Source organism: Erpetoichthys calabaricus, chromosome 15, assembly GCF_900747795.2.
Source record: "Erpetoichthys calabaricus chromosome 15, fErpCal1.3, whole genome shotgun sequence".
Taxonomy (NCBI): Eukaryota; Metazoa; Chordata; class Cladistia; order Polypteriformes; family Polypteridae; genus Erpetoichthys; species Erpetoichthys calabaricus.
The window spans coordinates 94,037,097-94,063,558 of record NC_041408.2 but is presented as its reverse complement, the minus strand read 5'-3'; the positions used below and the strand labels follow the sequence as shown (position 1 = coordinate 94,063,558).

The window sequence follows — 26,462 nt, the reverse complement described above, 5'->3', positions numbered from 1 at the left end:
ACCACCTTTCCCAAGATTTCTTCCATTTTCTTCCCTGTTTGGGTTTTTCCTTGTCTTCTTAGAGAGTCAAGGCTGGAGGGCTGTCAAAAGGCAGGGCCTATTAAAGCCCACTGCGGAACTTCTTGTGTGATTTTGGGCTATAGAAAAATAAACTGTATTGTACGGTATTGTATTGTTGCACGTCTAATGTCAGTTCTAGTATTTTCTGTATTAGATGCTTTAAAAGCACTTGTGCTGTATATTTAACATGATTCGAGTTATAAATGACCTCACTGACATGCACCACCTGTGATCTTGCTCTTGAAGGTTTCCTTTGTGTCTGTAAAAGTCACGTTGGATTAAAGCAAATGCTAAATAAACGTGAATATAAACAACACTAAAAAGCTTGCCGACAGAAGGCTCCTTTCATGCTGCTTCAGCAGTTTCTTCTGACTTCATTTATTACAGAACCCTGAGCCTTGGCAATTTGTTAGCCCACTTTATTAACTCCAACACTAAATTGGCAATTGGAAGAGTCGTTTGAGTTAATTAGAGAAGAGCATCCACTTGAATCCCCCGAGGAAGCTAAATTAAATAAGCATTGCTCTGAAAACACCAAAAGCAAACAAGAAAGCGAGAGCAGATGGCATGACACCACCAAAAGAGCAGAAAGGAAAGAATAAAGTCACGGAGTTCCAGAAAACTGAAATCTAAGATAATGAAGAATCGGTGTGGCTCAGTGCAGAAGGTCAGATTTCTGTATCGCCTTCTACCCAGTTAACTGCTGCACTGTTAATGGAGTTATGTACACCCTGGTTATTTTAAGGCATACTTTCATTTGCTCTGATGACTCCTAGCATTAATGAAAGAAAAATGTCTTTGAAGTAAAACCAACGTAAAATTACAGACAACGGGATGTCAGATTTGATGACTGGCGGAGATTTCTGATTTTGTTGCCTGAGAATGTCAGATTACACGACTAATTATTGCTTGGGGTGTCTTATTAGACGACCGCATAATGATTTTCCAGGATATTTTTACATTTATAAAGTATTGTGAGCTCACCCCTTTACCAGACAGCCAATAATATGCTGCCTGATGGAGCCCATGTCTGTGCGAACGGTTTAAAGGTACGGTGACTTCAGCCACATTCTCAGCTGTTATTATTTCTTATACGTTGTCACACACGTGCACATGGGAGGCAACTAAAGGACTCGAGAGAAGGTAATTCCACACTAGGCCAGGGGGTGGCAGAGTGCATTAATCCTCTCTCTCTTATCTCTGAGCACCCAATACGGGAAATCCCACCTGGGTCCGACGACATCACTTCCGGTTCCTGTCTTAATGATGTCACTACCGGTTAATGTCTTGATGGCATCACTTCCCCTGACCATCCTTAAAACCCCGCCAACTACCCTCAGTTAATCAGTTCTGTTTTGGACTCAAGCTGTACACAACTGTGCATCTTATTTTGCTCTTTTGCAGTATGACAAGAATACACAGGCGACATCAAAGATTTGGGGCAGCCACCCGTGTAATATGCCCTGGCTGCAAATTGGTCATTTTCATGAGTTGTGTTTGGTTCAATGTCCAAGACAGAACTGATTCAGAGATGCAAAGATGGCGGCTTTAAAGCCCGGGATCAGAAGTGATGTCATCATAGGCACCAGAACCGGAAGTGATGTCATCCTAGGCACCAGGACCAGAAGTGATGTCATCATTTACACCAGAAACGGAAGTGGTATCATCATGCCTCCAAACCCCACCAGGACCGGAAGTGATGTTATCATGGGTGCTGGGACCCGGTGGGATTTCTTGTGAATTAGGGAATCCATTACCAGGAATGACACAGTACACGGGCATCTCACATGTGAACGGTTTTAGAACAAGCGACACTTATTTTTTAATAAAACTACTGCAATATGTTGGCACCAATAAAGACTAACCTTATCTACAAGCAGTTCACGCTGTCATATAAGTACATGTATCTAGTTAGTTGCGGTAATAAGAGCATAAAAAGCACAACGTGTCGAGCGTGCGGTCGTCCAGGTGAGAGCACACCTTCGTGCAGAGTACGCCAGCCGCTAAGAAAGCACGCTCTGCCTCCACTGAGGTAGGCGGCACAGTCAACAGATACTGATACACTTGTTATAAGCAATGCCCGCGCTTGCCATTGCTCTGAAACACCGCCATTTCAGCTTTTACTGATGCATCCAGTTTCTTGTCATTATTCTGTGATGGCAAGTTTCTTGGCACAGATAATGCGGATGCAACAGAATGACGCATTGCAATTTCAAGTTGCTGTTCAAAGCTGTCAAAAGCAGAGACGTCAATGAACTCTGACCCGTCCTGGCATTCATGAGCTGCAGAGTGCAGACGCCTCCCAGTCCACTGTGCTCAGTCTTAGTGGGAGCCGGGAGACTGACTGCTGCTGCTCTGTTTTTGACTGAATTAATGAGCAACACACTACACCGTGGGACAAAAACCGTGCCACTTAATTATTTTCAACTATAACTCTGTTATTTCTTGATCGATTTTTACTTTTACACACTATATATGCGAGCTTGGCCGTTCCCGTTCAGCCGGGAATTCCAGCGAATGTGGGAATGGGAAACGTCTGGGAATCCGGGAATGGATTCCCTACTGTGAATGGTCTGCAGAGGATTGAGAGAGAAAGTCAGTGCACCTCGCCACCCCAAGAGATCTGGAGTGGAATTATCACTATTCAGGCCCATTAGCTGCCTCCCATTCACACGTGTGTGACAGCAGCCAAAGCTCCAGTATACGGGTGGCTACCCCAAACCTTTTTTGCGTGTCAAGGCTGATTATTTCGCAGCATACAACATGCAACATCAGACACCCAGGCTTCTGTTCTGTTTGCAAGGCCCAAAACACCTGCATCATTCCTCACTGCGGCATTATATGCATTGTACGTTCAGGCGAGTGCTCATTGCCTGTCAGCCCTCACACACACACACACCTGTCCAAAGATAAAGATGAGATTAGGGATGAACTCAGCATACCTGTGAAGCATTCATACGGGCACCAGCACTGCCTGTCAGCTAATTGGCTGCTAAAATGCAGCAGCCTTTGGAACACTTTGGAAGTCTGAAACTGTGCTGAAACGTTGTCTCTGAGTCAAGTCACCGCAACTTCTGCAAGTGTTACCTGACATCCTCAAGGAGATCCAGCAGCTACAGTCATCCAGTTTGACTTGCCCTCCAACGTGTAGTGTGCCACAGGCTTTAAACACACACACATACACACACACAGACATTTCAGCTGCAGGTTATTAAATCAATGACCCAGCTTTATAAAGTGCATATAAACAGTAACCAGTAGAAGAAGGGACCAGGCTTTGTTTTTAAAAGGACTTCTTCCAACCAGCTATATTTTAACCTCGTTTTTATTGGAAGTATTTTAACCTCCACATTTTTCACTTGGTTTTTAATTGATTATTTATTTAATAACATTTTTTTTTGGAGCACTGCACTTTATTTTGAACACTGTGATTTTTGTTGTTTAAATAAAAGCACTCTTGCACTTGTTTGCACCGTCCCCTTGCTTCGTTGTATCTTCACTGTCCAGCTCATCCAGTGACATTACCGAAGGTGTCGGGTTCAAAAGCTCCCAAAAAGGTAGAGGGAGCATGGAGCAAGAACCCGCATCGTCACAACTCATCGTCATGTTCATGAAGCCATTTTTAGACAATGTTTGCTTTGTGACATGCTGCATTATCATGCTGGAAGCAGCTATTAGAAGATGGGTCAGTTATGGCCATAAAGGGATACACATGGCCAACAAAAATACTCCAATAAGCCGTGGCATTCAAGCAATGATTAATTGGTATTAATGAGCTCAAAGTGTGTCAATACAACATTCTCCACATCAATACACCACCAGCAGCCTGGACTGCTGACACAAGGCAGGTTGGGCACATGGATTCATTATGTTGGTAACAAATTCTGACCCTAACATCTGTGTGCTATGGTGGAAATCAAGATTCCACTCTGTGCTGAGCCATCTGGAGCAGAAGAAGAGCTACGTCCGGATGCTGTTTGTGGATTACAGCTCAGCTTTTAATACAATCATTCCTGACATTCTCATCACCAAACTGGTCACTCTTGGCCTCCCCCCTCTCACATGTGTCTGGATAAGAGACTTTCTTACCAACCAGCTTCAGACTGTGAGACTCAGCCACCACCACTCCTCCATTCGCATACTGAACACCGGTACCCCACAAGGCTGTGTGCTGAGCCCCCTTCTGTACTGTCTCTACACCCACGACTGCAGTCTGGCCCACAACAACGACCTCATCGTCAAGTCTGCTGACGACACCACAGTTTCGGACTCCTCTCAAAGGGAGACGAGGCAGCTTACAGAGAGGAGGTCCTGAAGTTGGCAGCCTGGTGTTCAAAGAACAATCGGGCTCTGAACAGCAGGAAAACCAAGGAGATCATTGTCGACTTCAGGAGGCACAGCACCGACTTAGCCCCCCTTTACATCAACGGCGAGTGTGTGGAGAGGGTCCATACCTTCCAGTTTCTCAGCGTCCTTATCTCCGCTGCCATCTCCTGGACAGACAACATCACAGCAGTCATCAAGAATGCTCAGCAGCGGTTACACTTCCTGAGGGTCCCCAGAAAGCATAACCTGGACTCCAACCTGCTACTGACCTTCTACCGCTCATCCATCGAGAGCCTGCTGACGTACTATATCACAGTATGGTACAGCAGCTGCACCATGGCAGACAGGGAGAGGCTTCAGAGTATAGTAAAGGCAGCACAGAAGATCATCGGCTGCCATCTCCCCTCCCTAATGGACATTTACACCTCCCGCTGCCTCAGCAGAGCAAAAAAACATCATCAAGGACAGCTGCCACCCTGGCTCTGATCTGTTTGACCTGCTGCCCTCAGGGAAGCGCTACAGGGGCATCACAACAAGGACAAACAGACTCAAGAACAGTTTTTTCCCAAAAGGCATAACCATTCTAAACTCACACATGCACTGACTACACAGTCTGACCCCCCGACCTCTGGACTTCCTTCTACCCATCAACTGTGCAATATCCAATATCTAAATGGTACTGATAATAGCTGTGTAATATCTGTATACTGTATATTATTACTCTCAGGGTCCAACATCCACTACTCACTGCACATGATCAGCATTATTGTACAATATTTAAATTATGTGCAATAACCCAATAGGGCAACAGTTATTTATTCTTTCCAGTATTTAAATAATGTGCAATAAGCCAGTAGTACAATAGTTATTATTTTTTCCATTTGTATATAGCGTTGCATAACTTTTTTTTTTTTGCAACTTTTTGTACCATTTGTTTATTTGTTTATTTACTTGTTGTTTTCTACATTTATGTCTGCACTGACGGAGCTGCTTTTAATCTCATTGTACATGTGTATAGTGACAATAAAAGGCTTTCGATTCTATTCTATATTCATCAGGCTAGAATACGCTTTTCCAGCTTTCCACTGTCCAGAACTGGAGAGCCTGTGCCTACTGCAGACTCAGCACTGTGTTCTTGGATAACAGTAGTGTAACCCAACATGGCCTTCTACTGTTGCAGCCGATCCACTGGAAGGTCTGACGTGTTGTGCATTCTGAGACGCTTTTCTGCTCACCACAGTCTCACAGAGTGGTAATCGGAGATACTGTAGCCAATCTGTCAGCTCAGACCAGTCTGGCCATTCTCCTCTGACCTCTCTCATCCACAAGGTTTTTCTGAAAGTACGTAGAACTGCAACTCACTGGATGTTTTTTTGTTTCTCGCACCATTTTGAGTAAACTGTTTTGCAGGAAAGTCCCTGGAGTTCAATCATTACAGAAACATTTCAACCAACCTGTCTGGCACCAACACTCATGCCACGGTCTGAATCACTGAGATCACATCTTTCCCCCCATTCTGGGGTTTGATGTGAACATGAACTGAAGCTCCTGACTGTATTTGCATGATGTTATGCATTGTGTTGCTGCCACATGATTGGCTGCTTGCATAAGCAGGCATACAGGTGTTCCTAATAACCTGTCCAGTGAATGTACGTTTCTCCCTGTGAGACTGACCTTAGCCCAACCAGAAGAACTGTGTATTACTGGAGCAACTACTCCGATGTCATCCCTCTTCCTAATCTACTAACTGAGATCGAAACCTGTCACCAGTCTCTTGCTATAGTGGGAATCGCTCCGTCTACAAAATTATACCAGGCTTAAAATAAAAAAGGCCAGGAAAAAAGATGATTAAGTGTGTAAATAATGTCTATCTCAAATTTACAATTGGTCATTCTCACCTCCGATATTTGCAATGGACTCTGGTCCAACAAGCTGGTCCTCAAAAAGTCTTTTTGCTTGTCTTAGCTTAATGTTCACCTCCAACGAACCGGACATAACAGGTGGCTCGCTAAAGCTAAAAAAAAAAAGAAGAAAAAAAGAAAGATGAATGACAGGCGCACCGCATAGTGATGTGCATCTCAACCCACTTCACTGATTGGACTTTTTTTCAAACTACCAGTTTAAGTGAATCGATTCATTTGATTGGTTTATTTCATCAGTAGGATCTGGAGCTCCTTAAAATGAACAATTTCACACATGCATAACCAAATAATTCATACACAATTATCTCTCTATTATAAAAAAAAATCTTGGAAGGGAGACTAGGAAGATGAGACGTGATCTTCTGGGAAGACAATCTGACATCCCGCGAGAGACACTTTAACGTCATGCGAGACAAGGCAGTGAGACAACATTTAAAACAAGTTCACAGACATCTAACCTAGCAGTTGTTGGAATGCTTTTGGTAGACACGCTTCATGTGCTCCCAGCTCTTAAAACAACGACAAGCAGAACATGCAGCTCGCCAGCAGCAGCAAGCCAGCAGATGATCCGACCGCTTCTACTTACCGTGCCTTCAGCCCCACCTTGACAATGCGAGCAGCAGAGACGCAAAGTGGCAAAAGGAGAGCTGCTGTACAGGCTTTTAAATGATCACCGCACAGCGCGACAAGCAGAACACGCAGCTCGCCAGCAGCAGCAAGCCAGCAGATGATCCGACAGCATCTCCTTAGTGTGCGTTCAGCAGCCCCCCCCCCATCCCAACGTGAGCAGCGTTATACGTCCTACGAGAAAGAGATTTAACCATGCCCGGACCCGGAAATAAAGGACAAGTATTGTTTTTACAAAAGTTTTAAAGTAAAAGTGAAAATAATGCATATGTAACAATTCCCATGAAAATAACAATCTCTTTAAATTGTATATCTGGTAAACCAAACCCAGGGGTGGGCGAGCAAAGCGAGCAGGGGGCAGAGCCCCCTAGTATATAATAAATTAAATATCTTACATTTAGATAATTCATACCACATGACGATGTTCTGTTTGAAAGCACAGAGGATGACAACGTAGTTAAAATCCATAATCAAAACAAGATAACATGAATCAAACAAAGGAAAACGGTGTACCTCACTCTTGGGAAATAATTCAGTTTGCAAATCAATTGAACAAGAACCATGGGACTCATTCTCAGGTAACGATTCAGTGAATGACATATGCTGGGTGCAGTCAATGAGCAATTAAAAGGTGTGCACTAATGGACAGTGGAAAGAAAACTAAGAATCAGAATCGTAGCTGCGTTTATCCGAAGTTACCAAAGTTTTGCAGCTTTCAGCTTGCTTCATAGGGTGATTAAAGCACCAGCGTGTCGCGTGATCAAATAATTCCACAGACAAAATCTTTTTGTTTTAAAAGTTTTCGTAACAATTTCAAGGCAAAACAGCTCACACAAAAATAGAGGAAAAAACTGATATATTAAAGAAAAGAAAAGTTCTATTTAAGGCTTATAAATCTTTTTCCATTTCTCCGAGTTTGGTCATACAGTTGTACTTGAGGCAAGTAAGACACGGTCAGAAAACTGTATGCCATCCCATTTACCAACTGCAAACGAGTCTATCAGTCCCTGCTAACAATGGGACTTAATTAACGCACCGTATTACAGATATAGCCAAGAAGGTTCTATTTAATAATTTTTTTTTTTTAATAATAATAATAATTTTAATAATAATTTTTTGCATTTATATAGCGCTTTTCTCACTACTCAAAGCGCTCAGCAATTGCAGGTTAAGGGCCTTGCTTAAGGGCCCAACAGAGCAGAGTCCCTAATGGCATTGACGGGATTCGAACCGGCAACCTTCCGATTGCCAGTGCAGATCTCTAGCCTCAGAGCCACCACTCCGCCCTTTCACGTTATTTCACGTTAACTTGCAGCAGGTAAAAGGCCATACCATTACCTATAGTTATGAGAGTAAATTATATTCTATTCAAATTAAGCAAACACTTACAGTCATATGAAAAAGTTTGGGAACCCCTCTTAACTCTTTGGATTTTTGTTTCTCATTGGCTGAGCTTTCAAAGCAGCAACTTCCTTTTAATATCTGACATGCCTTATGGAAACAGTCGGATTTCAGCAGTGACATTAAGTTTATTGGATTAACAGAAAATATGCAATATGCATCATAACAAAATTAGACAGGTGCAGAAATGTGGGCACCCCAACAGAGATATGACATCAATACTTAGTTGAGCCTCCTTTTGGCCTCTAGACGCTGTCCTCCTATAGCCTTTGATGAGTATCTGGATTCTGGGTGGAGGTATTGTTGACTATTCTTCCATACAGAATCTCTCCAGTTCAGTTCAATTTGATGGACAGCCTGCTTCAAATCATCCCATAGATTTTCTTTGATATTCAAGTCAGGGGACTGTGACGGCCATTCCAGAACATTGTACTTCTTCCACTGCATGATTGCCTTTGTAGATTTCCAACTGTGCTTTGGGTCATTGTCTTGTTGGAATATCCAACTCCTGCGTAACTTCAACTTTGTGACTGATGCTTGAACATTATCCTGAAGAATTTGTTGCTATTGGGTTGAATTCATCCGACCCTCGACTTTAACAAGGGCCCCAGTCCCTGAACTAGCCACACAGCCCCACAGCATGATGGAACCTCCACCAGATTTGACAGTAGGTAGCAGGTGTTTTTCTTGGAATGCGGTGTTCTTCTTCCGCCATGCAAAGCGCTTTTTGTTTTGACCAAATAACTCAATTTGTGTCTCACCAGTCCAAAGCACTTTGTTCCAAAATGAATCTGGCTTGTCTAAATGAGCATTGGCATACAACAAGCGGCTGTTTGTGGTGTGAGTGCAGAGAGGGCTTCTTTCTCATCACCCTGCCATACAGATGCGTTGAATTGTAGAACGATGTACAGATACACCATCTGCAGCAAGATGTTCTTACAGGTCTTTGGAGGTGATCTGTGGGTTGTCTGTCACCATTATCACAATCCTGTTCATATGCCGCTCCTGTATTTTTCTTGGCCTGCCAGACCTGCTGGGTTTAACAGCAACTGTGCCTGTGGCCTTCCATTTCCTGATTCCATTCCTTACAGTTACAGAAACTGACAGTTTACACCTCTGAGATGGCTTTTTGTAGCCTTCCCCTAAACCAGGAGACTGAACAATCTTTGTTTTCAGATCTTTGGAGAGTTGCTTTCAGGATCCCATGCTGTCACTCTTCAGAGGAGAGTCAAAGGGAAGGAAGCACAACTTGCGATTGACCACCTTAAATCCCTTTATATCTCATGATTGGACACACCTGTCTATGAAGTTCAAGGCTTAACGAGCTCATCCAACCAATCAGCATTGAGCAGTGACAGGCATTCAAATCAGCAAAGTGACAAGGGGACCCACATTTGAAGAGCTCAGTTCCAAAATCATCTAAGTACAAAAGATACATTTTGGAGATAAATAGGAAAATCTGGGTCCGAAAGCAGATTTTGAAACTAAATCCCTAAAACTATAGCACTACACTGTTGCAATTAGCAGGTTTTGAAGCTCAAACATATTTTTGGCGCATGACCAACTGCATGAAAAGTCACAATCACGTGTTCACTAAATTTTATCAAAAGGTGTAATTAGTAGATTTTGGAACTCACATCTTCATTGTTGCACAGCCAATTTTTCACATTTGATTTAATTTCACACAACTAAATACTGCGTCACTAAAAATCTTTTGCGGAAAACACCGCAGTACTGAGATGTTCCTAGGAATTGAAAGACATACCACTGTTATCTTTTCTGTTGAAAGGAGAGTCAATTATTATGCAGGCTGAGAGGGGGTCCCAAACTTTTTCATATGACTGTAAATGAGTTTATATTATATGAGAATATGAGAACTTAAAGCATTAACTTTCCAAGATTGTTCTTACAAGAATATTTTTGATTAATTTTAATTTTGTGTGACTAATTTGTTGAAATTATAAAGGTACGCAAACAAATTAGTTTAATTTTATGTTTACATATTCTCTTTCAAAAACAGTCCAAAAACAAATGTTACAAAACAAAAAAACACAAGTGGGCCTTTGAGATTTGTGGGTTTATGATTTGCGGGCCCACCTGTTCGTGGGTTTGTCACCAATCATTACATAGAAATTATTTTGTGAGTTTTGTGGATGATACTGTAGCAGTGCTACTTAAATGGACTGCAAATCCCAGCAACCCCCGGGAGTGCTCTGTCATTGGGCAGCTTCGGTGGTTGCTGCATGGGCTGCTAGATGAAACGAGATGAAGGCGTGCATTTTTAAAAGTGAGCCATAAGAAGCCTGCAGGATCGCAATCAGTTGCGTCTTTTTGTTTCAGCGCATTCCCTGCACAATTACACCCATCGCATTACAGGTTTCTGTGGATTTATGCTCTCGCCCTGTGCCCGTTTTTCATGTGATTTCGTCTGGGCAGCGCACCCAACTTCCACAAATCTTCACTTACTTTGTCCTCACAGCATGGCTTTCAGGAGGCTGGTCACAGGGGATTTTGTTTCGTCACTACAACACCATCCTCTGCATCGGCAAAACTGGACTGGACTTCCGAGACAAAGAGGAGTGGCGTCCTCCAGATAGAGTGTGTGGTTCAGCAGTTTAGTGAACTGTGACTTTTTACACAATGTAACGAATACAGCTGTGTTTTTAGTTATGGTTGTAAACATCAAAAATTATTAATGTTACAGATGCAAAACACGAAGTATAAAATAATAATTAATGCAAGGCTGTGTGGTGGACAGGCAGCGAACCGCCCCCCCTCCACCCCATCAAGCCTCCATCCTGCACACGAGAGCTTGCCGCACACCCAGCCACCCACTGAGAATGAATGGGGTGCGACCCCCAACACCCCATTTATCAACCGGAGCCACCCGAGGGACACTACACTGTGTGAGCAGCAAAACCGCCCCCACCAGCCACCGCTTGCAGCGTCCCCAAGCCGGAGATGACAGAGCAGCAGTTACTGAGGAGCCTGCGTCACGTCCCCCAGACAGATGAAGGAGCAGCTGCGGCCCCGTTCGTAAGTCGTATGTCCGTAACTTGGGGGCTACCTGTAACTGAAGCATGATTCCCATTTAAATTGAACATTATTAAGTTGATTGGAATGTTTAGAACTTTCCAGCTGAAATCAATGACTCCCTTTTTAACTGGGATATAAATGTGAGGAGACACAGAACCATATTTTCTTAGCCAACGCTTATCATGGCAAAGAGGTGCCAATAATAGTGGAGGGCACTGTAAATGAGTGTCACTCTATTGCACGATACGAGAGAATCATCAGTGACAGAGTTCTTGTTCGCCGGTAATGATTAAGTCCAAACTCAAAAGAATCATAAGAGTGCAAGAATCAGACAGGCGGTCCTTATAGACACACTGTAAATGTCTACCCGCGACACGAAAGACGCTGACGACATCACGCATGCGCTACAGCGCTCCTGTTGAGCTCCACTGAAGCTCCTAAATCGATTGGCACAATTCACTGTAAAGGGTCGTTCAAAAGGAAAGAAACATTTGTGAATCCCCAACACCAGCATGCCGCACAGGTGCAGATGCTGAAGCAAGTGGGTGAGAGCGGTGTAGCCCCTTACCGCTGGCTTTCCAGCATGGCATACCCCTCTGTAAAGAGCAGTTGGCTGGGCAGACCTTGTTGAGCAGGCAAGATAGAAAACAGGGCATGCAAGTAAAAACTAGAATCTTAGGTCTGCTTCGGCCACTCCGGGCCATTAACATTGTTCTTCTGAAGCCAGTTCCCTGTCACTTTGCGTGAGGTCTTGTCTTTGCACACGGCACAGGTTTCTTACGGTATGCATCAGGTTTTCCGACACCGTTTCCCCGTATTATTGCTGCATTCATCTTACTCTCACAAACCTTTCTGGGCCTGCAGTAGAAAGACATCCCTGAACTTTAAAACCTGAATTTAAGTCAACCATTAAGAAATGGAAAGGGTGTGGCACCGCTGTAAACCTGCTAGAGCAGGCCGTCCATACAAATTGAAGAAGACGAGCGAGGGGGACCACCAAGGGATCTCAGAGAACTCTGAAGGAGTTACAAGCTTCAGTGGATGAGATTATATGCCCAGTGTGACCAGCTACAGCTTAATGGGGAGGTGGCAAAGTTAAAAAAAATAATAATAATATATGCATGACATCTCAGGAGCAGCCACACGGGAGACTCTGAAGTCATTTTTAAGAATGTTTAATAAAATTGAGTTTTTTGACCACCAGACTAAACGCACATCATCAAAAGCACGCCATCCCCAATTCTTTTCTTACGTCTTTGACGTGGTTATTTTGTCGCTGTTGCGGCTCTTTAAACGGATCGCCCTTTCAATGGTGCAATTCCCAGTCCTGAACCTGGTCCAGCTGAGGAGTTAGCGCTCCCTGCTGGATACGACCTATACATCATGTGACTGATGCCCAATTAGTGTTGTAAGTAACACAGAATGACAGGAGGCGCCAAGGGGGATTAAGGGCAGAGCCCAAAGCCCCTGTATGACACTGGCAGAGGGCTTTGCACAAGGAGTAGCACTTGCAGTTCATTAAATCAGAAAAATTTGTAAAGAGGCTGAACAATTCAGCAAGAAACTGTGGTCACCCACGTGCACACAGGAGGCAGTCAGTGGGCTTAACTAAAGGGAAAACGCCTGGGCAAGGGGGCGACGAAGTGCACTAATGTCTGCAGGTCATCTGATGGGAAAAATCACCTGAAGCCCAACCAGGCTCCACTTCCGCCCTCGTACTAAGCTGTTGGACCCTCTTCTTCCTCACTACCACCTATAAAGCCAGCCATTTCCCTTAACCCACCAGGCCTGTTGTGAACTCAGTCCCCAGAGACCACTCAGTGGCAAAACCACCATTTACAACACACAGGGTGGGCCCCCCAAACCTTTTCCTCTTTCACTTGTGCTTCTTTTACACTGCAATGTCTGACCACTAATCAGACGCCAAGTAAAAACTCTTTTGTAAGAGGTTGAGAAACCTCTGTAAGTCAGTCTTGCGTAAATGAAAAGCCCCAACAGTTAAGCAAGAGCTAACAGTGATGTAAGCGAGTTCTGTTTTCAGACATGACAGTCGACACACCCCGTCTGGCTCTCAAGGACGCTGACCCACACTCCAGTGCTTTGCAGCGTGGAGACCACAGCTGGCCTGCTGCTGTTATCAACATCTGCTCAGTTCTTACAAAGTTGTTCCTAACCCTTGCACACCAACGAGTCGTCTGTCAATGGACTCGATAAAAACATTCACTCCCGTGTTTTATATTGTGGCAAATTGAAATTCTAAACTTCTACTGTGTAACAACGTGTCCCTTCAATCCATGTTGATTTCTACAACAACATCCTAACGTATTCACCCCTTGGACTTTTTCATGTGTTATCGTTTTACAACACGGTATCACAGTGTACTGTACTGAATTAGACTTGGATGCTTATCACCAGAAAAAAATATTCTGAAATGGCAAATTAAATTTCTATAAGCTTACCTACATGTATAACTCATTATCCTGGAATGCTTAAGGAGAATGGCACTTTGAGTACTGAGAAAAGCGCTATATAAATGTAATGAATTATTATTATTATTATTATAAAGACCCATTGTCCGCAGAAACCCGCGAAGCAGCGAAAAATCCGCGTTATGTATTTAGATATGCTTACATATAAAATCCGCGAAAAGTGAACCGTGAAGTAGCGAGGGATTACTGTAAAGGGTAAGTAGAGGGAAAGACTATGATAACACAGATGGTAATTCCACAGCGGCCCAGGGGGTGGCAGTGTGCGGTAAGCCTTTCTCCTGCAGACCACCCACAGGAAATCCCACCTGGGCCTGTCTACCTCACTTCAAGTTCTGGCATGGAACTACCATCTGTCAGGCCCTTTAGCTGCCTCCCGTGTGCACGTGTGTGAAAACAAAAAGCTTAAAACTTAACTGAATTCATCCACTTTGACGCATCAAAGGATTTCATTTAAGAAAATTTGATTTCTTTGCTTCTTCCAGTGACTAAACCACAATATACAGGGTGGCTACCCCAAACCTTTTTAGGACTTTTTTGTCCTTTATTCCGACCGTATATATATCTTATTACATAATTCGCCAGCCTCCTCACTCACTCACGTCCGTCTGAAGCCAAATGCACAGCCGCCTTCTGCGCAGCTGCCCAAAAAACCTTACGAGACCGACATCGTGGCAGGCGGCGGATTTACGGCCGCAAAAATTCAAAGAGAAAAGCGACTTTGATTAAAGCTCTAGAGGCCTAATTACGCATTCTGATTCAATTACGCATTCATTCAATACACCTGTATCAGGTTTGTGGTGCTTATACTTATTACTATTCCACTTGTGCCCGTTTCATCTTACGTTATCGAAACGGGCTCTTTGTCTAGTACCGTATATATATATATATATATATGAGAGACAGACAGAGAGAGAGATTGAGTGTACATACTGTTTCCATTGGTGTATTTATGGTAGCTGTACAGCACTTTGGTCGTCTTCTGTTGTATTTAGATGTGCTCAATAAATAAAATGGACTTGACTTGATAATATGATTGAAGCGTTTAAAATTATGAAGGGGTTTAGTCCAATCAATCCCATCTGTTACTTTAAAATTAAGAACACAGGGACATAACTGGGAGCTTGCAAAGGACAAATTTCATGCAAAGTGTAGAATGTTTTTCTTCACTCATAAAAAGACCGACACACACACACACAGAATAAGTGACCAAATCCTGTGGTGGACAGCAGGACTTTCACTTCGATGTTGTATTTGATCAATCTTGATGAATGGCTCTCTCCACCTTGTTGGACTGAATGGCCTGTTCTTGTCAAATTTGTTCTCGTTATCTTTTAACATTTTTTTTGTTTTGTGGCTGAGGTTGTACCCTCGATGTACAAAAGGAACACACTCTTAATATTAAAAACAACCTTACTTCACAGAAAAAGAAAAAAGATTTTAAAAAGTGACAGAAATGACATGAGAAACACACAAGATGAATCCTCTTACCTTAAAAGCTGAGGTTCTATTGGAGATTCCAACAAAATCAGTGCAGCAATCAGTGGTCCCAGCAGTGCAATGGCCAGAGTCATAAAAGTCATGCGGAAAACTCTACCGCTGTATGTGCTGTAAAATAAATGAACACAGAAAATGACATCTCGGTTGATTGGTCAGAAATGATCTGGAGAAAGGGTAAAGATGTCCCCAAATTGAGCAATTTGTCCCATTACAACCCAAGGACAGGTTTAAAAAATAGCACACATCATATTTACTAGCAGTTGAATATGCATGACTGTCACTAAAACTCACCTTTCACACTTTGACTCCATCTACTGTTATGCCTTTTGCACCTCTTAGCTCCAGTTCATCCCATTTTGCTGACCATTGTTGAGATGTTTCCACCCCTAGTTTGGAGACCACCTCTGGTCAGTTCATTTGACTGGACACGATTAGGAAAGGCACATACCAGTCTACAGAAGGTCCCACAAGTTGAGCAAAATCCAAGCCACGGGGTTGAAGAAATTGCCAGCAGAGCTTAGAGACGGGATTGTGTCGACGCTCCGCTCAAAAAAAACATTTCTACAGCACTGACGGTTCCCAAGTGCATGGGGGTCTCCCTAATTCTTAAATGGAATAAGTTTAAAAACTACAATTCTTCCTAAAGCCAACCAAACTGAGCAATAGTGGGAGAATGGTCTTGGTAAGAGAGTTGACCAGAAACCTGATAGTCACTTTCACTGAGCTCCAGAGAACCTCTGTGGGAAAGGGAGAAACTTCCAGAAGGGCGACCTTCACTGCGGCGCTCCACCGATCTGACCTTTCACGTCACCTGTCTTATCAACTCCCCGCTCGCCACCTTTAGCGCTGGATGAACACACTCGTGACTGGAAGGCCCCACCTGCCAGCGCCCCTTGGCCCACCTTTTCATGCCGGTGGGTCATTTGATTACATTCAGTGTCGACCGATTAACGTGTGGTCTTGAACCGAAATGCAACAGACTCGGAGCAGCTGCCAAGCAAAATGAAATACGTCTGCTTTGCCTTTATTTCCGACATATCACTCAAAAAATGAACTACTGGAAATGTTCAATGTATGCATTTAATTTTGATTCATTTAAAAGAGATATGTGTGCCACCATTACCTAATTTTTTCTAGCTACGCTCACTTAAATCTGTTCAATGTCACCCTCACACAATTTGTGTTTGAAGACAGAATCAGACAGAAGATTTTCTTTCAACAAAAGCACAATCTGTCCTTGGAACTGTTCTCATTACTCACTTATTCTACGTTCATCTTACTCAAAATTCATACTTTTCTAATCCTCAAAATGTTGTATTTCCATTTTCCCTCTACACAGTTAAGTTGATTTAACTTCAAATAATAAAGTTTTAAGTACATGATTGTACCAGATTTGCATAAAGCGTGATATTTAGCATAAAGAACCGCCCCCTTTTTTAACAATACATTCTGAGGGATCCTCACACCACTGAATACTCGGAAAGAAAGTTAAAGACTTTTAGTAAATTCACTGGGGTTTATGGAAGCCAATTTATGAGGCTTATATATATATATTACATACATACATACATACATATATACACATACGTCACCCACCATACATTAGAAAAGCATTTTTTTCCTTTGTTTCCAAAACAGCAATTTAATTAATGTTAAGATCGCATGAAAAATGCAATGAACCAAAACATAACTTGATTACCTTATGTAGTAATAATTGAATGACTACACACTTAATAAATTGAACAGTGGCAACGTAAATTTGAATATTTATTACACAAGATGTAATTCCTTAGTATTGCAACCTAAAGATAAGTACAAAGCGCTGTGTTGCATCTTTTACGTAAGTCCATTTAGTTTGTACATGAAATCCAAAGAAATAAAAAAAGTTTGAGGTTGTGTTAGTTTAGTTTGTTGAACACAAGGAAATGTATTTGATCTAACTTGACCACATAATGTTGACTGAGTGTAAGGCATTTAAAGAGACAACACTAAACATTTTATTTACTATGTATACAACTCAGTTATGTGAAAATTGTTCACAACATAGTTAAGTAAATCCAGGAAGATATTTTTTGAGTAATACAATCTATGGACATTTTTGTATTGCATTTTAAATGGACATGAAAATTAAGAGCATAGTGAAAAGCCATCGAGGGCGGCACGGTGGCGCAGTGGGTAGCGCTGCTGCCTCGCAGTAAGGAGACCTGTCTTCGCTTTCCGGGTCCTCCCTGCGTGGAGTTTGAATGTTCTCCCCGTGTCTGCGTGGGTTTCCTCCCACAGTCCAAAGACATGCAGGTGAGGTGGATTGGCGATTCTAAATTGGCCCTAGTGTGTGTGTTTGTGTGTGTCCTGCTGTGGGTTGGCACCCTGCCCTGGGATTGGTTCCTGCCTTGTGCCCTGTGTTGGCTGGGATTGGCTCCAGCAGACCCCCGTGACACTGTGTTCGGATTCAGCGGGTTGGAAAATGGATGGATGGATGAATGAAAAGCCATCGACTGTATGGCCTTTAAGTTTTTCATTATTAAATGATAAACCCGAATATTAAACACAATGCGCTTAACATGTTGGACTGCGTTTACTTTTGGCAGGAGCGACCTTCAATATCTGACTGTAGGTTCTCACACTGAATCAAATTAAAAATTACAACTAACTTTTACATTAAAAATGATTGCGGATCGACAGATGAATATTTAACAACAATGTCGGATTATGGAGGGTTTGTTTCCCTGTTGCTCCAAGCAGTTACAGTATCATGTGGGTGGAAGCTAAAATCTGGAATAGCCTGCCAGTAGGAATTCGCCAGGCTAATACAGTGGAGCACTTTAAAAAACTACTGAAAACACATTACTTTAACATGGCCTTCTCATAACTTCACTGTAATTTAATCCTGACACTCTGTATATCCAATTCATTATAATAACTATTCATTCAAAATTTGTACTAACCCCTACTCTCTCTTCTGTTTTCTTTTCCGGTGTCCTATTGGTGGTGGCTTGTGCCACCACCATCTACCCAAAGCACCATGATGTTCCAACAATGATGGATGGATTAAAAGCCAGAAGTCTGTATAACCATCAGCATCAAGTGACTCCGTGAGAACCCTAAATACAAAGAGGACTATTTAATTTATGTTAGGTAGAATGCCCAAAGGGGACTGGGCGGTCTCGTGGCCTGGAACCCCTACAGATTTTATTTTTTTCTCCAGCCTTCTGGAGTTTTTTTTTGTTTTTTCTGTCCACCCTGGCCATCGGACCTTACTCCTTTCTATGTTAACTAATGTTGTCTTATTTTAATTTCTTATTTGTCTTTTATTCTTCTTTTCTTCATTATGTAAAGCACTTTGAGCTACTTTTTGTATGAAAATGTGCTATATAAATAAATGTTGTTGTTGTTGTTGTTGTTGAAGCTGCACAGCAGCCCGATTGTATTATTTGTGATTTTTTCGGAATATGAACGTTTTCTGATGATGTCGGTCCCTTATTCTCCGGTACCCGAGCCACGACTGTAATTCAGGAGGAGGCCACATTTGAACTGAATGCCAGGCGGTCCCCTACGCTGCAATCCTAAATAGATAGCTGGCACTGCAGGCTCAGCAGATGGCAGGAACGGGCAGCGGGCCATTGCATTTTGACATAACCGAAGCAAACAGGTAGAGACTGCCTCGGGGGCTCTTCCGGCTCGGCCACGACCTGTGTCCTACATTGTGCAATCGGCCGCCTTTAGACAGACGGGCTTTCATTCAAACGGGCAAAAGGAAACAACACGTAACCCCTGCGAAGGCTTCAGCTCGGGCAATTTGATGCAAACACCGCGCATTTCGTAAATGTCATCAAACGCCTGCACGTGAGCCCCTACACGGCAATAACACCGGCCGGAGAAATTGGCATCGCAGCACAGGAGCGCTCCCTCTTACCTGGTTTTAACGGCGGGGCCCTGGACTTCATCTGTGATTATCCGCGGTCTGTTTGTCCTCCGCTGTCGCAGTCCTTCTGTCTCGTTCATTTTGCACACGATGCCTCCAGGAAAGTTCTGCAATGTTTACAGCGCCCAATACATCCGCGTACAGTCCATGTGGGGCGCGCAGAGACGCTAAAGCAGAGAGGCAGGCAGGCAGCTTCCCGCCCACTCACCGAGAAGGGTTTGTCGGCAGACCGAATATTCGGCTTTCCACGCCCCCTCAGGCTTTCCAAACTCCGCCCCTCCTGGCTTTCCAAACTCCGCCCCACGGCTTCCCGCTGTGCATAGAAAGAGAAGGAGAAGCGCGCAGTTTGGGTGTTTATTCCAATTCGAAAAAGAAAAGGAGCTGAAAACGTTTTGCGATACGGAACAACAGCACAACAGAATCAGATGTGGACTCAGAGTAAAAAGCTCAGAATGTTTGAAGAAACTTTAGAGCCATTGAACAAAACTGATTAGATTTACGATTCAACGTGGAGGTGGGATTACATCAAGCACTGAGCCCTTTCTTATTTGCCAATGTGGTGGACAGGTTGACAGACGTGATTAGGTGAGGATGCAGGGAGTAGAGTTGGTGAAGGTGGATGAGATTAAATACTTGGGATCAACAGTACAGGGCAACGGGGAGTGTGGAAGAGAAGTGAAGAAGAGAGTGCAGGCAGGGTGGAGTGGGTGAAGAAGAGTGTCAGGAGTGATTTGTGACAGGGACAGGGATCAGCAAGAGTGACAGTGAAGGTCTACATGACGGTAGTGAGACCTGCTGTGTTATATGGGATGGAGACAGAGCTGGAGGTGGCAGAGTTAAAGATGCTAAGATTTGCATTGGGTGTGACGAGGATGGACAGGATTAGAAATGAGGATATTAGAGGGTCAGCTCAGGTGGGACAGTTGGGAGACAAAATCAGAGAGGCGAGATGGCGTTGGTTTGGACATGTGCAGATAAGAGATGCTGAGTATTTTGGGAGAAGGGTGCTAAGGATAGAGCTGCCAGGGAAGAGGAGAAGAGGAAGGCCTAAGAGAAGGTTTATGGATGTGGTGAGAGAGGACATGCAGGTGATGGGGGTGACAAAGGAAGATGAAGAGGACAAGAAGATATGGAAGAAGATGATCTGCTGTGGCGACCCCTAATGGGAGCAGCCGAAAGAAGAAAAAGGCGAGATGTACAATTCTAGATAGTGCAAGCTATGAATCCACGTGTTTTGTATTTATAGTCATTACTGACTTTGGGATATCCTAGTTTTAAACATATCACTTTAATTAATTATTTTTCCCTCCTTTTATTATTTATTTTTAATATTATATCATTATTTCAGCTACACTAACTTTTTAACTTATTTATGTGATAGCATATTTGCAATGTTAGTGTACAACATGAAAGGTATTTATGTTTATCATAATCATTAATATTAGCTAGATTTCTTATTGAACTGATTTTTCCATACTTGGGGAGTTCATTTAGCTTTATATTTATAAAAGCACGATAGCGCCTTCTGCCAATTTTGTATTACAGTCGTGGCCAAAAGTTTTGAGAATGAGACAAATCTTAATTTTCACAAGGTTTGCTGCCTCAGTTTTTATGATGGCACTTTGTATCGACTCCAGAATGTTCTGAAGAGCGATCAGATGAACTGCAAAGTCCCTCTTTGCCATGAAAATGAACTTTAATCCCAAAAAAAACCACTGCATGTCAGCCCTGCCACCACAGGACCTGCTGACGTCATCTCAGTGGTCCTCTCGTTCACACGGGTGACAGTGTTGAAGGGGACAAGTCTGGAGGTCACTCTGTCAGGCTGATTGAGTTACAATAGCGAGGTGAAGAAGGCGTCAGGGCGCCCAGGAAAAGTCCGGAAAGCACCAGGAGCGTCTCCTGAAGTTGATTCAGCTGCGGGCACTGCCAGTGCAGGAATGGCAGCAGGCAGGTGTGAGTGATGCAAAGAGGTTTGGAGGATGGCCTGGTGGATGTCAAGAAGAGCAAGCAGTAAAGAAGCCATCAGGGACAGAATGATATTCTGGGATTGGACTGCTGGCTAAAAGTCATTTTCTTGGATGAATCTCCTTTCCGGAAAAAAAGAAAAGGTGAGCGGTGCTGCCATCAGTCCTGTGTCAGGCCAACAGTAAAGCATCCTGAGACCATTCATGTCACGTGGGGTTGCTTCTCAGCCAAGGCAGTGCAGGGCTCACTCCCAATTTGGCCTAAGTACACCGCCATGAATACAGAATGGGAGCAAAACATCCTCTGAGAGCAACTTCTGCCAACCATCCAAGAGCAGTCTGGTGACCAACGTGATGGAGCGCCGGGCCAGAAGGTAAAAGTGAGAACTGAGTGGCTCGGGTACATTTGGGGTCCATGGCAGGAAACTCCCCAGACCTTTAATCCCACTGAGAATTTGTGGTCAAGAGGCGGGGGGGACAAACAAACACCCACCAATTCTGATTATGCCAGAATGGGCGGCGGCCATCAGTCAGGATTGGGCCCAGAAGTTGATTGACAGTCGCTCCAGTCTCTTTAACTCACCAAGAATAAAAAATAAAGAAATTGCAATGCGGTGTTCACTGGATGTTCAGACTGTTCTTTATACAGCCTCCAGTTAATCCAAAATGCTGCTGCAAGAATTATTACAAGAACAAGAAAATACGAACACATCACTCCAGTTCTTAAATCCTTACACTGGCGCCCGGTTAAGTTTAGGGCAGATTTCAAAATCCTCCTTTTAACATATAAAGCATTAAATGGCTGAGGTCCGGCTTACTTGTCTGAACTTATCATGACTTACAAACCTGAGCGCACATTAAGATCTCAAGATGCTGGTCTGCTTAGGATTCCAAGGATTAATAAAATAACGGTGGGAGGTCAAACTTTTAGTTCCAGGACCCCCTAACCTGTGGAGTGGTCTGCCTGCTACTATAAGAGATGCCCCTTCAGTCTCAGCTTTTAAATCTCATGACTTCAGTTTAGCACACCCTGCCTAGAGCTGCTGATTAACTGCACAGACTGCATCTCTGTTGTTAGTCATTAGCACTAAAACAGAAGTAACATGACAGTTAGAATTGGATGCCAACCCTCACCTGTTCTGTTTCTCTTCTTGGTACTCAAATGTGGCACTTGGTGCCACGGGCCGCCTAGCAAGTTGTTTTGCCTGCCTAATGTAAAGTCATCTCTGATTGAGGGATCACAGGAATCGTGGGAAAGAGGGGTCCTTTCATCGGACTGGCTGGCCCAGCACTGTTTCAGCCGTGGAATGGCCAAATGGGGGAGGCAGCTTGATGGATGAGGTCTCCAGGACTCCAAACAAATCCAAATCATATTATGTGATATCATCTACTGTTAAAGTCTGCTCTGTACTTGTAGTATATTTATTTTTATACTGTATTGAGGATTTGTTCTGTGTATTGAATTGTATTGTTTTGACGCCCAACCTACCTGGACAGGGGGTCTCTCTTTGAACCGCCTTTCTGGAGGTTTCTTCCATTTTTTTCCTACAAGGGTTTTTTTTTGGGGAGTTTTTTCTTGTCTTCTTAGAGAGTCGAGGCTGGGGGGCTGTCAAGAGGCAGGGTCTGTTAAAGCCCATTGCGGCACTTCTTGTGTGATTTTGGGCTACACAAAAATAAATTGTATTGTAAATTGGTTTTAGTCTCCCATTGTTTTTTCCGACTTCAGCGTCCACAGTATCATTCCTTGCTTCCTGGCCTTCAAACAACAGGTCTTGTCCTTGTTCCCCCATCTCTGTCCTCGGGTAGTTTCTGTACGTCATTCTCTTCCTGCTCTATCTTTCCGATAGATTTTGAGCTTAACTAAAAATGACATATGACTAATGTTTGCTTGACATATCTAATTTACACTAAATGTAATGCTTATAGAAGCTGTTAATTACTTTTTTTTTTATTTATTAATTTTTATTGTAATCATTCCATACAAATAGATCAATTTATAACCAAACAAAATTGAAGACAAATCAAATCCTGAAGCTGTTACTTTTATGTCTATTTATGCTAATATATACATTTTTATTTTCCATAGCAGGAAGTCAGGAAGACCCCTTATCCCCCCAGGAAACAGAAAGGCATCCCTGGCCAATTGAAGGAAGTTGGTGACACCCAAACGAGGCCGCCCTAGGGGATGGACGGACATCCCAGACGGATGGAGTTCCAGTACCTTCCCAGGATGGGAGAAAAGGGAAGGACTGTCACAGAGGGCTATCTAGTTCTTCCAGGCACTAGATGGCAGCAGCCCACCATGACAGCACCCTTTCAGGAATCAGCAGGGAATGCTGGGAGATGTAGTCCTGCAATACAGTCCTGCTGGGAACCATGGGTGCCACAAGGGATTGCTGTAGGGAGATGTGCTCCGCAATTCGTGGGACTTCTGTATGACCTGGAAGTGTTTCCATCAGGCAGTGGCCCTGGCACCGAAAGTACTCCTGGGTTCTTAATAAAAGGGACTGCACTCCCTTATCCAGGCGAGTTGGAGCTGAGAGGACGGAGAGCAACACTCAACTGGAGGAAGGCGGTGCAGCGGTGAGAGATATTGTGCTTGTGCTTTATGTTAATTGTGGAATTGTGTTGAATAAACACTTCTTTATTGGAGCCAAGGACTCTGTGTGATCATGTTTGGGGGTTTGGAGCTCGCTGACACCCCGGTTCTATCACAATACACACACATATATATACACATCACAGAACTGCAAACGTAACCAACCATTACATTAAAGATGACTCCAAAGGCCTACACCCATGCATACATATTTATAATCATGAACATACGTGAGGCAGCATATACACACATACTGTGCAGGGTCAAGTGCCACCAAGAATAGATAAGACTTTAATGACATGTTGGGGCTGACCTAACATGATAAGGCAACCCATTCCAGAGAAAGAGGAGCAAGAACCCCCTTAAGTCATCAAGAGGGGACACCGTCCAGGGGGGCAATTCGTAGGATGCAGGCGCTGCACCAAATCAGACAACAGAGACGACGACACACAGGCGGGTTCAAAGTGGTCAAAGACACGAGGAGTCGAGTCTTCATCTCAGGTCACTGGAGAGCATCCATGTCTCACACACAGGGGGCACCAAGACTCTAAAGACTTGGACCTTCGTCCTTTTACAGAGATATCAGGAGCGCCACACACCCCTTTCCAGTGACCTCATGGCCCCCCTATGGTCTCCCGATCTGTCTACTGACTTCATAGGAAGAGTCACCAGACACATGAATGTCACCGGCGAGGTAAGTAAACCTCTCTCCGCAGACAGACAAAATTATATATATATTTGCATTAATTATACAAAGTTATTGTCAATTATTAGCTGCATTATTATCACTCTTTAATTTAATGTTGTTTTTGTATCAGTATGCTGCTGCTGGAGTATGTGAATTTCCCCTTGGTATTAATAAAGTATCTATCTATCTATCTATCTATCTATCTATCTATCTATCTATCTATCTATCTATCTATCTATCTATCTATCTATCTATCTATCTATCTATCTATCTAGTCAGAGCAACCACACGCATGTTTAATTTTGGGGTTTCCTTATTCTCAAACATGTTATGTTTTCCTTCGTTTAACTATCGAATCCTGACTCATGTTATTAAACGGATTTTTTGTTTCTGAAAAGAAGCACGACAATAATAATGTAAACAGAAACTCGGATTCTTGCTTTATGATCGGATGGACGCATATTAACAGCAATTCCATCGTCTTTTAGGGTGATGGAATTAAACAATATTACTAATTTTGTAAAGAAACCAACGTGACGGAGGACGGAGGCTGAGCGCTGTGGGCGTGGCCAGGAAAGTCGCGCTGAATGAGGGGGCGTGGAAGGCCGAGTCGAGTAGCGGAAACTGTTTTTTTCGCGCATGCACACACAGAGCTCTGTTCAGCGAGCGGGCCCGCCCACTATGAGGACGCTTGATGATGACGTCACGTCGGCGCGTCATTTGGACCTGTCAGTTTGTGCTCTGGCATTTAACTCAGAGAGTGGAATAGAATAGTCAGGAGTTGGAAAGCGGGATGAGAAAAGGGGCGCGTTTGAGGAATCGAAACAACGGTAAAGAGTGTGCTCAATAAAAATCCTTATTTGACAGACTCTTTAAGGAATAAAACTACTGGAAGACCTATGCAAGCGTTCGTTAGGATGCTCTAGTCGGTGTTGTAGCGAAACAAATGCGGAGGACAAAATTCCAGAGACATTAGGATTTTATTTTTCGGTAAAATTATTTGTTGATATCTTATTTTATTAAGTCTGTGATTTATTTACTTGATGTTAACTTTATATGACAGGCTCCTCGGAAAGCACGCGCATCACTTTCTTCATATTTCTTTTTCGCACATCTGCGGCCATTGTTTGCATGTATGAATTTTTTTATTATTATTATTAATTGTAAATGCAAATCGTGTTTGCAGCCAGGCTTTGTGACAGAGTGGCGCGGCGACACATGAAAGTCCTCTTAGAGTTTGCAAAAAGTCACCTAAAGGACACTCGGACAGTGAAAAACGGGACTCCGCGAGGCTGATGTCGGCTATTTATTCACATTAAATTCTGAGATATCTTGCATATTTAGATTAGTTTAGAGTACATTAGATAAACTTTATTAATCCCAGAGGGAAATTCAAATGCACTGCAGCAGAAACATAAAAAGAAAACAAGGATACGGACTCTCAGGACGAATAATACAGCCAATTAATCAATGAATAAAAAAATAAATAAATGAGTATCATGCAAAATTTAATGAGTAGATCGAAAGAAAGCGTTGAATTGCCTGATAGCAGTGGGCAGAAAAGACCCCTGGATACGCTTTTTAAAGCACACTCCGCTGAAATGAACCAGTGGCTAAAAGTGCTACAAGACAGCGCCCTCTGGAGGGGATTTGTTTTAATGATGGCACCCAATTTTGCCACCATCCACTTTTCAACAACAGCTTCCATGTGTCCAGGGTTGGCCCTGGGATGGCGCAGACTTTCCTGATCAGTTTGTTCAGGTGTTGTGCTTCTTTTTAGCACAAGTTGTCTTTCCAGGAGAACACCACACTGGCTACTATGGGCTGGTAGGACATTTCTAGAAACTTGCTGCATACATCAACAGACTGGAGACTCCTTAGGAAGTCCAATCTGCTCTGGTCATTCTGTTCTGGTGCCACTGTGTCGT

General features: G+C 43.3%; 1 protein-coding gene and 1 long non-coding RNA gene across 2 annotated transcripts in view; one reads left to right on the top strand and one right to left on the bottom strand.

Annotated features, from left to right (window-relative positions):
• The window catches only part of apmap (adipocyte plasma membrane associated protein), a 74,837-nt gene extending 55,328 nt beyond the window's left edge, over positions 1-19,509 (bottom strand). The window contains exons 1-3 of the mRNA XM_028820205.2: positions 19,272-19,509; positions 15,350-15,466; positions 6,285-6,400 (exon numbers count right to left, since the gene is read on the bottom strand). Coding sequence (XP_028676038.1) covers positions 6,285-6,400; positions 15,350-15,466; positions 19,272-19,360 — 322 coding nt within the window. The 5' untranslated portion in view covers positions 19,361-19,509. The remainder of the gene's footprint in view (positions 1-6,284; positions 6,401-15,349; positions 15,467-19,271) is intronic.
• Positions 1-26,462, top strand: part of LOC127525969 (uncharacterized) — a 569,224-nt gene that overhangs the window by 207,256 nt on the left and 335,506 nt on the right. Inside the window, exon 2 of the long non-coding RNA XR_007933579.1 lies at positions 20,123-20,368. This is a non-coding gene — a long non-coding RNA (uncharacterized LOC127525969). The remainder of the gene's footprint in view (positions 1-20,122; positions 20,369-26,462) is intronic.